General features: G+C 49.8%; 1 protein-coding gene across 2 annotated transcripts in view; it reads left to right on the forward strand.

Annotated features, from left to right (window-relative positions):
- The first annotated feature begins 11823 nt into the window (after positions 1-11823).
- H6PD (hexose-6-phosphate dehydrogenase/glucose 1-dehydrogenase) overlaps positions 11824-12653 on the forward strand; it is a 28400-nt gene continuing 27570 nt past the window's right edge. The window contains exon 1 of one of the 2 annotated variants that reach the window (XM_045475577.1): positions 11824-11942. In XM_045475577.1, coding sequence (XP_045331533.1) covers positions 11839-11942 — 104 coding nt within the window. In that variant the 5' untranslated portion in view covers positions 11824-11838. Of the gene's footprint in view, positions 11956-12653 lie in introns of both variants that reach the window. The other variant, XM_045475578.1, reaches the window with a different exon arrangement.

A 12653-nucleotide genomic window follows, 5' to 3' on the forward strand; every position in this document is an offset into this window, starting at 1 on the left:
TAAAAGCCCGACACCCCTCGATAGGCCCCCACAGCATCACCACACACATCAGCATGAGTCACAGCAGGAAAACAGTCTGTTCCGTGAGGGCTGGCAGAGTTAGCAAATAAAAACGTGGGACTCCCAGTTAAATCTGAATTTCAGATGAACACCACATTATTATTTAGTATGAGTATGTCCTGTGCAATACTGGGGATATGCGTATACCAAAAAATTATCTGTTGCTTATCTGAAATTCAAATTCACCGGGTGTCCTGTGTTATATCGAGCGACCCTAGATGTTCACCGCACGCTTGGTTTAAAAAGGCAAGAGAGCAATGCATTCCAGAAAGATGTTCTTCCAAAATGGGTAAAATAGAGGGGAGCCAGGGTGGCTCAGTTGGTTAAGCGTCCGACTCTGGATTTCAGCTCAGGTCATGATCTCACAGTTTGTGGGTTCCAGGCCTGCATTGGGATTCTCCCCCTCTTTCTCTCTCCGCCTCTTCCCCATATATTCTAAACAAACAAACAAACAAACTTAAAAAAAAACAAAACCCGGTGCATCTGGGTGGCTCAGTCAGTTGAGCATCCAACTTCAGCTCAGGTCACGATCTCACGGTTCGTGGGTTCGAGCCCCACATCGGGCTCTGTGCTGACAGCTCAGAGCCCGGAGTCTGCTTCGGATTCTGTGTCTCCCTCTCTCTCTGCCCCTCCCCTGCTCACGCTCTGTCTCTCTCTGTCTCAAAAATAAATATAAACATTTTAAAACATTTTAAAAAACCCAAAATGGGTAAAATAAATACATTGGTGCTTACGTGATCCTTTATGACACGTGTAACAGATAAGAACTGTGTGAGTGACAGAAGCTGCAACAAACACAATGGAAATTTCTCTTTCACGTTAAAAAAAAAAAATTCTAGAGGTTCAAGGTCCTGGGATTCTTGGGTAGCTCCACAGGGTGACCACGGACCTGGGCTCCTCCTCTTTTTCTCTTCTTCTACTCTTAGCCTTCCTGTCTCACAGGTGCCTCATGAGCCAAAAGAGCTGCCGAAGCTCCAGTTGTCACATCAGCATTCTGGGCAACAAGCAAGGAGCAGGTGGAGGAAGAATATGAAAAAAGCACATGGCAGTCAGGAGGCCATTTTTAGCTGCAAAAGAAGCTTGCAGTGCAGTGTTATAACTGTGCATGTGCCTCACTGAATAAAATCAAGGGTCTGTTACTAGAAGAAAGGGAGAATGGATACTGGGTAGGCAAACGGCTCCACAGAAAACTGTGTCCTCTCTCCTGTCTGTTAGGGCCCTTGGCCTTTTCTGCAGGAGGATGTTAAGGGCCCACTTTTTAAAAATATAGGCCATTTTAACTTGCCTACTGTTTTGTTTTATAGACTCTTCCGGTTACAGTTCTAAGCCACCAAGGGCACAGTTTAATATATCAGAAGAGTAATAAAATAAAGCACCGGATTGATTTTTTTTTTTATGCCTAAAATCTAATTAAAAAGGATGTTCTTAAGGAAAAGAGTAGACTCTTTGAAGAATAAATACCTGGTCTCTGCGGAGCTCTCCCCGCTTCCCGTGCTTAGATTTCAACTGGGGCTGCGTCCAGATCCTACCATGTGCTGGGCGGGGTGCGAGGATGGGGGGCTGGAACGACGGGTGAGCATGCCCGGAGGTGATAAACGCGTGTGAAATGGTCCGAGAGGGTGCCTGGGTTGCATCCTAAGTAGGTTGGGTGAAGAGACTGAATCTGTGTGCCTGGGACGGAGGGCCCCAGTGGAATCATTAATATTCCTGACAAAACTCATCCATGGCAGAATTCCAGTCCACTGAGGCCCCGTGCGGGCCGTGCAGACCTTCATTAACCCCGAGCGCTCTTACCGGTGACTGGTGTTTGGGAGCAATTTTCTGCCCCCACCCCCCAAAGTCATGTCATGATCTGCATGGGTCCCTGAAGTTCTGCTGAGAATTTTCTACCTTTTAGATTTAGTATTAAGCAAAGCTCTTAAAAGGTGAAGGAAAGAAATCCTTGCTTTGCCTTCCATCTTTGGTCATGAAAAGCGTGTGTAGAGGGATGTTCTAGGGGACCCCGGCTCCATTCAGTGTTTACAGGCCACAATCCCCACCCTCATTCCAGCGCGAGGTGTGGACAGCTGGACCACTTTGCACCCGGTATTTCAGCGACCACGTCGAGGAAGAAAGAACAGGCAGCACGTTTGAGGTCAGGGAAAGAATGTTTTTTCCAGGGATCAGTGTCTTGTGAGTATCGCCCCCTGGTGGAGGAGCAGGGGCTTGTTTTCCCCCTTCCCTCCCGCTGCCTGGAAGGATCTTTAGGAGAGAACTCACAGGGCAGGCACCTGCCCCCCTCCAGGGTCAGGGATGCAGCCCTCCCCTGAGAAATCTGCATCTGGCTAAAGCTGCCCCTGGCAGTGACGTTCTTTCCCCGACCGCTGGTCCAAGGCGGGAGCTTCCGGAGACCAGGTGTGGGTCTGGGAGAGTTCCGAGATCTTCCCGGAAAGATGAGATAGGAAAGCCTGGAGGGGGAACCAGAGGGAGAGCTCGGATCTCCAGGGGCTAGGGGTGGGATTGCCAATAACAAAAGACCAGCTAGAGAAAGTGTTTTCACTAGAATCAAAAGAACAACAAGGGTGAGAGCCCTTCCAAAGTGCCCGATTTGGTGGCTCCGAAAGCCTGCTGGGGCGCCCGGGTGGCTCAGTCGGTTAAGCTTAAGTGGCTGACTCGATTTCGGCTCAGGTCGTGATCTCGCTGTTTGTGGGATCGAGCCCTGAGCCGGGCTCTGTGCTGGCAGCTCAGAGCCTGCTTGGGATTCTCTCTCTTTCCTGCCTCTCCCCTGCTCACTCTCCCCCTGCAAAATAAATGAATAAACTTTATAATATAATTTTTAAAATTTTTGTTAAGTGTATTTATTTTTGAGAGAGAGCACGTGAGCAGGGGAGGGACAGAGAGAGAGAGACAGACAGAGGATCTGAAGTGGGCTCTCCGCTGACATCAGAGAGCCTGATGCGGGGCTCGAACTCATGAACCATGAGATCATGACCTGAGCCGAAGTCGGACGCTTAACAGACTGAGCCACGCAGGTGCCCCTAGACACAAAAGCTTTAAAGACACGCCAGGGTTAATCTTGCAATTGCTGGGAAGCACGATTAGCACACCGCGCATTAGGTAGGGCTCCATTTACGCTTCCCGCCTCACCTCTAAATACCTGTTTGGGCCGAGCCGCACTCCTTAGGGTTCTATTTGCAATGTGGATTTCTTCGAGTACCTGGGAGCCTCGCTCTAACATTACCCTGGAACTTATTACGGATAAACTCATTTGGGGCCTCATCCATGCAGTGCTTAATTCTAGAAGAATTAGGAGAGCATCACTCTTGTCTTACCCAATTGCCTGCGTTCTGGGAAGGTAGTGTTTCAGAGACCCTGGCATGTGCTTGAATTTCATGTGCCTTTCTATTTTGTAACAGGGACTCACATGTTCTCCCACACTGGACTGGTCATCAAGGCAAAGTGTCTGACTTAAACTAACACATAATTCGCCTTTTACAATACAATTGCCGCTGGACAGGCATTGGTGGGGCGTCGGGAGGGACAGGGAGCAGGGGAGACGGGGGCTGGGCCCTCGAAGAAGTTCCCATTTCTGCCACATGAAAGCTGTCCCAGTCCTGGCCGATGTCAGCCTCTGGGATAAACCTCCCTGTGCCCGACCCTCTCCAGACAAAGGTAGAGGGGTGGCTGGCCTGTCCTAATCCTGGGGTGCAGGAGAGACGAGTGGGCACCCTAATTAAATGCTGCTCTATGAGCCAAGTGCCTCTCAGCATCTTGTCCACAGGACGCTGCCCCAATGTGACTTAACGTTTCTTTTTAGTGACTTTGAAAATTGTGACAACAATTTACCATTTACCATTTAAATCATTTTTGAGCGTACAATTCAGTGGCATTGCACATTCACCACCTTGGGGTGCCTGCGTGGCTCAGTCAGTTGGGCGTCCGACTCTTGGTTTTGGCTCAGGTCCTGATCTCGTGGTTTGTGAGTTCGAGCCCCGCATTGGGCTCTGTGCTGACAGAAGAGCCTGCTTGGGATTCTCTCTCTCTCTCTCTCTCTCTCTCTCACTCTCTGCCCCTCCCTCTCTCTCTCAAAATAAAGAGATAAACTTTATTTTTTATTTTTTTAATTTCTTTAATGTTTTATTTATTTTTGAGAGAGAGAGATAGACAGAGCTCGAGCTGGGGAGGGGCAGAGAGAGAGGGAGACACAGAATCTGAAGGAGGCTCCAGGCTCCGAACCATCAGCACAGAGCCCGGCGCAGGCCTCAAACCCACAAACTGGGAGACCATGACTTGAGCTGAAGTCAGATGCTTAACCGACTGAGCCACCCAGGCACCCCTAAGTAGATAAACTTTAAAAACAAAAACAAAACAACAACACCACCAAAAAAAACCATTCACAATGTTGAGTAACCATCACCGCCAACCAATTCCAAGACTTTTTTCCCGTCCCCAGACAGAAGCTCGGTCCCCATTAAACTTCCCCCTCCCCTGGCCCTGGCACCCGTCATTGTGCGTTCCGTCCCCTTGCACGTGCCTGACTTAGGTATCACATGTAACCGGAGCCATACATTATTTGTCCTTCTGTGTCCGGCTTCTTGCACTAAAACGTAACGTCTTCGACATCCATCCATGCTGTGGCACGTGGCAGAATGTCCATCCTTCTCGTGTCCGAATATTTCCGTGTAGGGATAGGCCACATTTCATTTATCTGTTCATCCGTTGACCGACGCTTGGGTGGTTTCCACTTCTTGACTGTTGTGAATAATGCTGCCGTGGTCGTTGGTGTACAAGTGTCTGAGTCCGTGCTTTCCCTTCGTTTGGGGATGTACCTAGATTTGGCATTGCTGGATCATATAGTAATTCTATGTTTGACTTTTTGAGGGACCTCGGAACCTTGGAACAGCAGCAGGTGCACTGCTGTACGACCCCGCCAGCAACGCATGACCGTTCCGTGTTCTCTACGTCCTCACCAAGGCTTGTTACTCTCCCCCTTTGTTTGTTTGGTTGGTTTGGTTGGAGTCTTCCTAGTGGGTGCGAGTGGTACCTCACTGTGGTCTTGATTTGATGGCTAATGATGCTGAGCATCTTCTCATGTGCCTATTGGCCATCATACATCTTACCATCTTCTTTAGAGAAATGTCTGTTCAAGTCCTTCGCTCATTTCTGAATTGGGTTGTCTGGTTTTTTTGTTGTGGTTGAGTTGTAAGAGTTCTCTCTATATTCTGCACACTGAGCCTGTATCGGACGTGAGATTTGCAGAATTCTCTCCCATTCTGCAGGGTGTTCTTTCACTCTCTTGATGGTGTCCTTTGATGCACAACCAAATGTGACTTTTTGCGTGTGTGAAAAGAAGGTTCATCTGACAAAGGTCTGTCAGCTGCCAGCTGTGATATATTAATTAATTCACCCATTTATACACGTATTACGGAGAGTATTTAATACAAATATGTGCTGAGGAGAGCCTGGCGCTGGGTGTCGGGGAGAGATTCGTGTTCCTAAGGTATAGTTGCCACTAGACAGTTCACCTTCAAAGTGTTTAGAGTATAGTTGACAAGACACTTGCCATAAAAAAGAGGCTAAAAAACAATGACAATAGATATTTGATCAGCCTTTTTTTTTTTTTTTTGGACAGAGTGAGGGGTGAAGGGCAGAGAGAGAGAGAGAGAGAGAGAGAGAGAGAGAGAGAATCTTAAGCAGGTTCCACGCCCAGCGTGGAGCCCCACGTGGGGTTCGATCTAACGACTGTGAGATCATGACCTGAGCCGAAATCAAGAGTCGGATGCTTAACCCACTGAGCCGCCCAGGCGCCCCTGTATGATTATTTCCAATACGTGAATTCCAGTTGATGTGATGGGGCTGTTCAAACATCAAGGGAGACTGGGTAGGGAAAGCCACTCAAGTCCTTCATCACCTGGCCCAAACCACACAATCAAATTTGTCACCAACAATCAATATTTCCACCCTCACAGTCGATGCCATGGGGCATCTAAATTATCAAGAACTGGAGAATGTTAACTTAGGTGTTATAACATCCCCCACTCATCTGGTCCCTTACCAGGTCGAGGTTATATTCTAGGGAGAGACTCCTTTCTAGCTTTGTGACAGGTATAAATACATCAGCCTATACCATCAAAGCAAACCACACAGGAATTATTTTATGTCACGGGTGCTGTCCTTCAACTCTCGATTCAAAATAATATGAGAAGTTATTTACTGTTATCTGTAATTGAACTTAATGAAATACGATCTTACAAGACAAGAAAGTTAAAAGGCATTTATTTACACGGTCAAAAGAGCAGATGTTTGAAAGGCTCCGTCTTAAATTCCTATGAAGAGATTTTCTAACACAGATAAGGTGGGTTTAGGGGAAGCATTATATTCCTGGACTATGGCAGCAGAGGCCCCCGCCATGGAAGTCACCGTCTCTGAAATGGATATAAGTCCATGGAGAGCAAAGACTTCTAAATGGTTACTATGAACTATGTATTCGTATGTATTCATAGGTACTATGTAGTATGCAATCTTTTTTTAGCAACGTTTCTGTGATTTAAGGCAAGGTCCGCTCATACTTCAGGGAGCCTAATGCCACTGACTTTGACCTGTCAACCTTCCCTACTTGAAGCTGGCCTTCCCTACAAGAGTTTAAGCTCCCTGGGGGATAGCTATGTCTCCTGGCCCCCCAAAGACTTGCTTCAACAGTGAGGGACCCAACTGCTTATACCAAAAGCCCCCCCCTATCCTTGGGGATCCTTCCTCTCTCATCCCTGTGTTTAACCCATCAGCCAATCCTGTCAATGTCCTCTCCCAAGCTTCTCTCTATGAAACAGAGGAGCCCCCCTGATGCTCCGACATCTGCAGCTTGGCTGGCTCTGGAAGGACTGCCCTCCCAAGGCTAGCCAATTCCTAGAGATCGCAAACGATTTACCCTGGAGTGGGCCTTGCACACACAAACCCACCAATCCAGAGCCTACACTCCCGTCCACCTCCTCCGTGAGGCTTTCACACTTGAGGCCACCTACTTCCCGAATCACCGGGAACCAGGTACACAGCGAGGGGGCAGCCCCCGTGCCCCAGAACCTGCCTCAACTATTCAAACTAGCCAGTCCTAAGCCTGTGGACCCTGCCTTGCCTATGCTTTCCCACGGGAAGGCTTTGTGCACACTTTCCCTGTCTCCCTCTGCCTTCTGACTGGCCCTGGGGCTTCCTCACATGGCCCTGTGTGGGCAGCCCAGGGGTCCTCCTTCCTGGGAACCGTAACAAACTACCCTTCCAATGGCATTATCTCCTAATCGGTTGGCCTTGCCATACCTAAGTACTCATCACACCTTTTTTTTTTTTTTTAAGTTTATTTATTTATTTTGAGAGGGACAGAGAGAGCTCTGAGGGGCGGGGGCAAGGGCAGAGACAAGGAGAGAGGGGGAATCCCAAGCAGGCTACGTCCACGTGGTCGGTGTACAGAGCCCGATGTGGGGCTCGAACCCACGACACCGTGAGATCACGACCTGAGCCGAGAGCAAGAGTCGGGTGCTTAACCAACGGAGTCCCCCAGGCGCCCCACTAATCACGCCTTTCAAAACCCCCTGGAGCTGTGCCCCCCCTCCCCAGCCTGTCTGGACCCTTCGATGACCCCCCACCCTCTCAATGTGCTTCTCCTCTAAGCCTGTGGCCCAGGAACCCTGGGGACTCTTCCAAAACGAACACTGATCGTGTTGCTCTCCTCCTTACGATTCCCGGAGCCCTCTGCTGTAAGTTAGAAGAAAATCCACATTCCTCACGGGCGCCTACCACCAGTCTGAGGCCAATTCTCGCTCGGTGGTCTGGCCACACGGGATCCCTCCCAGTTCTTCCGAGATGCCACGCTGTGTCCTGTCTGGGGAGCCCCTGTACTGTCTCTTTTACACCCCCCCCACCACACCCCTCCGCTTGGAGTAGAATAGAAGCTCCTCGAGGGCAGGGGCCCTGGTCACAGTTGCCTCCCCTGAGCCTAGGCTCCTGGCATGTCGTGAGTACCGGACAGATGAATGAGGGGCGCCTTACCTGTATTTCCACGGCTGCAGAGGGGAGGGGTGGAGGGGGCCGATGACTGTGGAGGTATCCCCTGCTGTGACCCTGTAGCCTCCTGGGAGCCGCTGGCTCACCAGAGGCTTCCAAACTCCCGGCCCCAGACAAGACAACTGCGGCGTCAGGGCTGGGAAAGGCAGACGGTGCCTGCTTCCTGGAGAGGCCAACGGGAAGCCGGCCTCTGTCTCGTGAGGTCCTGCTGACCATCACGTTTCCCCTGCAAGGGTGCCCTGTCCTTCCCCAGACCCCAGGCTCCTCCGGCGCCCGCTCCAGAAGCTTGGCCGTCCCCACGCTGCAACCCCGCTTGGCCCGAAGGATGCGATGCAGCTTTTGTTGGTGCAGAGATGTCTGGGGCGGCTGCCAGCAGCCTTATCTTTTCATTTCATCTGCCAGCTCTTCTGTGCTTTTGCCTCTTGAAGCTTGAGGCAAGAAACCCTGACCTTGATTGAGCACCGGAGCCCCTCGCTTTGTTGCTCAAGGTCCCCCGTCCTGGTTCACATTCAGGCCGGCTGCTCCCCAGCCCTCTCTCTTCTTTTCCCTCGACCCCTTACCTCCCAGGCAGCCTCAAAACAAAATTTGGGATTTTTTTTTTTTTTTTCCTGAGACCTGGCTCAGCCACTAGTGACATCATTGGTTTACCTCTCTTACTCAAGGGCACTGATGTACCTCCTCAGACTGCTGACTGCCGCCTGTCAGGTGGCTGCTTCGAGAAGACACCCTCAGAGTGACTCACGGCCACGCGCCAAGTGGAGGGGCCGCCAACACCCGAACCTAGTAGGGCTGGCTCCCCACCTTCCACCACATTCACTTGGCAAGCATTTTTTAAGGGACTATTATTTGCCAGGCATCGGTCTGCCAAGGGTCTGTCTCACCGGACTGGGCAGGGACTTTGGTCACGTCAGCATTGCACAGCTATCCAAACAGATGTTTCCGGAGCATCTTATGAGACAGCCCAACAAAGCATCCTGGGAAAACTGGATGTCCACATGCAAAAGAATGAAGTTAGACTCGTTGCCTCTCAGGTCATGTACAAAAATCAACTCAAAACGGACCAAGAGTCTAAATGTAAGAGCTGAAACTATTGAACTCTTAGAAGAAAACGCAAGCCTATATTTCCATGACATTGGACTAGGCAAAGCCTTTGTAGAATAAGACACTGAAAAGGCAAGCCACCAAAGAAAAAATAGAACAGGTGGACATCATCAGAATTACAACCCTTATGCTTCGAAGGCCACCATCAAGAAAGTGAAAAGACAACCCACAGAATGGGAGACCATTTTTGCAAACCATCCATCTGGGAAGGAACTTGTATCTAGAATATATAAAGAATTCTACCAACTCCATAATAAAAAGATAACCCAATTGAAAAATGGGCAAAGAACCTGACTAGGCATTTTTGCAAAGAAGATAAACCCGTGGCCAATAAGCCCAGGAAAAGAGACTCGATGACAAAAACCATCGAGAACACATAAATCAACACCGCAGTTAGATCCCAACTCACGCCCACGAGGATGGTTAGCATCAAGAAGTCAGATGATAACAAATGCTGGCAAGGAGGTGGAGAAATAGCAACTCTCCTACATTATTGGTGGGAATGTAGACAGACCGGTGTGGCCACCGTCGAAAACGTTCTGGCAGTTTCTCAAGAAGTTAATTGTCGAGTTACCATACGACTGGCCGATTCCACTCCCAGGTATGTATCCAAGAGAAATAAAACCAGGTCCACGGAAAATCACGGATACATATGTTCACAGCAGCGTTATTCATAATGCTCCCCAAGTGGAAATCCCCATCACACAGATGTCCATGAGCTGATGAACGGATAAACAAAATGTTGCATTCCCATGCAATCAAATATTATTTAGCGATAAAAAGAAGGAAGTATCGATACATACCACAACATGGATGAACCTTGAAAACATTATGTTGCTACACGTTATTTGTGTGTGTGTGTGTGTGTGTGTGTGTGTGTGTATCATAGAAAGACACAAGAGGCCACCCATTATATGATTCCACATTTATGAAATGTCCAGAATTGGCAAATCACAGAGACAGAAAGTAGATTAGTGGCCACCTAGGGTTGAGATGGTGGGGGAGAAATGGAGAGTGAGGGGTAACAGGTACATGGTTTCTTGTTGGGGTGATAAAAATGTTCTAAATTGATCTTGGTGATGGCTGCCCCACTCTGTGGCTGCTAAACACTGATGAATTGTACGCTTTATTTTTTTAACGTAAGTTTCCTTATTTTAAGAGAGAGAGAGAGCACAAGCCAGGGAGGAGCAGAGATGGAGTGAGAGAGAGAGAGAATCCCAAGCAGGCTCCACGCTGTCAGCGCAGAGCCTGATGGGGGGCTCTATCCCACAAACCGTGAGATTGTAACCTGAGCCAAAACCAAGGGTCAGATGCTTAACTGACCGAACCACCCAGGTGCCCCTGAATTGTACGCTTTAAATGAGTAAACTATATAGTATGTGAATTATATTTTAGTAAAGTTATTTGTAAAAAGTCATGTGGTAAAGATCCTGGACAATCAAGAGGGTTTAGGAGTCTGGAAAGTTCTAGTTGGCGGTAGGCAGAATAATGACTCCCTGAAGATGTCCAGGCCCTAATGTCTGGAACCTGTGCTCATGTCACCTTACACGGCAAAAGAGACTTTGCGGATGTGCCTAAGGATACGGACTCTGAGATGGCAGATGATCCTGGGTTATCCAAATGTGCCCAATCTAATATATGGGTTCTAAAAAGTAGAGGCCCTTTCCCAGAAGGGTCAGAAACATGAACCCCAAAACGGAGGCGAGACCAAAGCACTCAACCCTCTGTGGCTGGCTTTGAAGACTGAGGAAAGGGACCATAGGCCAGGGACTGTGGTAGCTTCTGGAAGCTGCGAATGGCCCTCAGCGGACAGCCAGCCAGGGAACGGGGATCTCAGTCCTAAACCACAAGGAACTGACTTCCGGAGGCACCCAAATGAGCCAGAAAAGGGCTGCCCTGGAAAGGAACGTAGCCCTGCAACCCTGTGGTTTTAGCCCAGGGAGACCCACGCTGGATCTCTGACCCATAGGACTGTAAGATAATACGTCTGCATTGCTTTCGTCACTCAATGGTGGTAAGTTGTCACCGCAGCAATAGAAAAACAAACATATTGTTTGTAGCTACTTCATGCGGGCGTCACAAAGCCCGTCTTTAGGGGAGAAAAATCGCTGAGCTTTCTCATGTCTGGGGGTGAAAAACTCGACTTGTGGCTGCAAATCCACAACACCTGTTCTCCCCCTCCCCTCCGGGTGCAAAGAGCAGAGTGAACGAGCAGAGCTGACTTGGTGAGTCGTTCTGAAAATAGAACCCACCACGTGATTTTCTTTCTAACTCCACAGACCTCTCTCGTGAGTCATTCATCTTTCTGGGTCTCACTTTCCACGTCTGTGAAGTGAAGCGGGCTGAGTTAACCCTGACTCCTGCCCACCCCACAGTTTAGGAAGATGAAAAAAAAAAAAAAAAAAAGAGCTTGGCGAAGAGAGCCCCACGGTGCTCTTTGACAAGTCAGAAGCCACAGACACCGTCTGGGCCACAAGATGCCGGTGGGGGGGGGGGGGCACTGCTCTTCTCTTCCGGCTTCTTCGGAGGGTTCTAGGCACACCTGGTCCCCGGTGATGTCGCCTGGAGCGTCTCGTAGCTGCTGGCAGCACAGAAATGAGCAAAGCTTCGGGTTGGCAAACGAGCAGAAGCCAATCACAGGCCCTAATGGGCAAGGCTGTAGATTTGTGGGTTTGGCGGGGGCAATACGCTTACAGCTGGATGAGACCAAAGTGTTTTCCTGATGGAAAGAAGGCAAAGCGATGGTCCAGGTCAGACTAGGAGGTATGGAGTTGGGACGAGCAGCTGTCGGTGGGGAGGACAGTCGTAACATCCTTGGCTCATTTCATCCTAGGTGCAGACCCCGCCCCCCTGACACCTAAGGGGACACGCGAATATTCTTAATGGGCTACTTACCGTTGACTTGCCTGTGGGAAATTTTTTTTTTTCCAACGTTTTATTTTTTTATTTTTGGGACAGAGAGAGACAGAGCATGAACGGGGGAGGGGCAGAGAGAGAGGGAGACACAGAATCGGAAACAGGCTCCAGGCTCTGAGCCATCAGCCCAGAGCCCGACGCGGGGCTCGAACTCACGGACCGCGAGATCGTGACCTGGCTGAAGTCGGACGCTTAACCGACTGCGCCACCCAGGCGCCCCAGTGGGAAATTTTTTAAAGGTACCTGCAGATCACCCTTATGATGGCTGTATAGGGACCCAGGAAAGGTCCCCTTGGCTCATCTCAGTCTTTGGGCACCTGCCAGCTTCCATAAGGCCTCCCTCAGCCCCGGTTCGCACAGTTGTGGGAGGGCATGGTGCACCGAGGGTTGCAGAACATGGGAAGGGCTCTTGGCCAAGAGTCCTGGCCTCTCCCAGACTGTTTTGCCTGGCCCCTCCCCTAGACCCTCCTGCCCACATCCAGCTGTGGAGGCAGCCCAGTGGGTACCTGGCTCCTCGATGCCCCTGCCCAGGTCCCACCCAGCAT

This window comes from Leopardus geoffroyi, chromosome C1 (assembly GCF_018350155.1).
Source record: "Leopardus geoffroyi isolate Oge1 chromosome C1, O.geoffroyi_Oge1_pat1.0, whole genome shotgun sequence".
NCBI lineage: Eukaryota > Metazoa > Chordata > Mammalia > Carnivora > Felidae > Leopardus > Leopardus geoffroyi.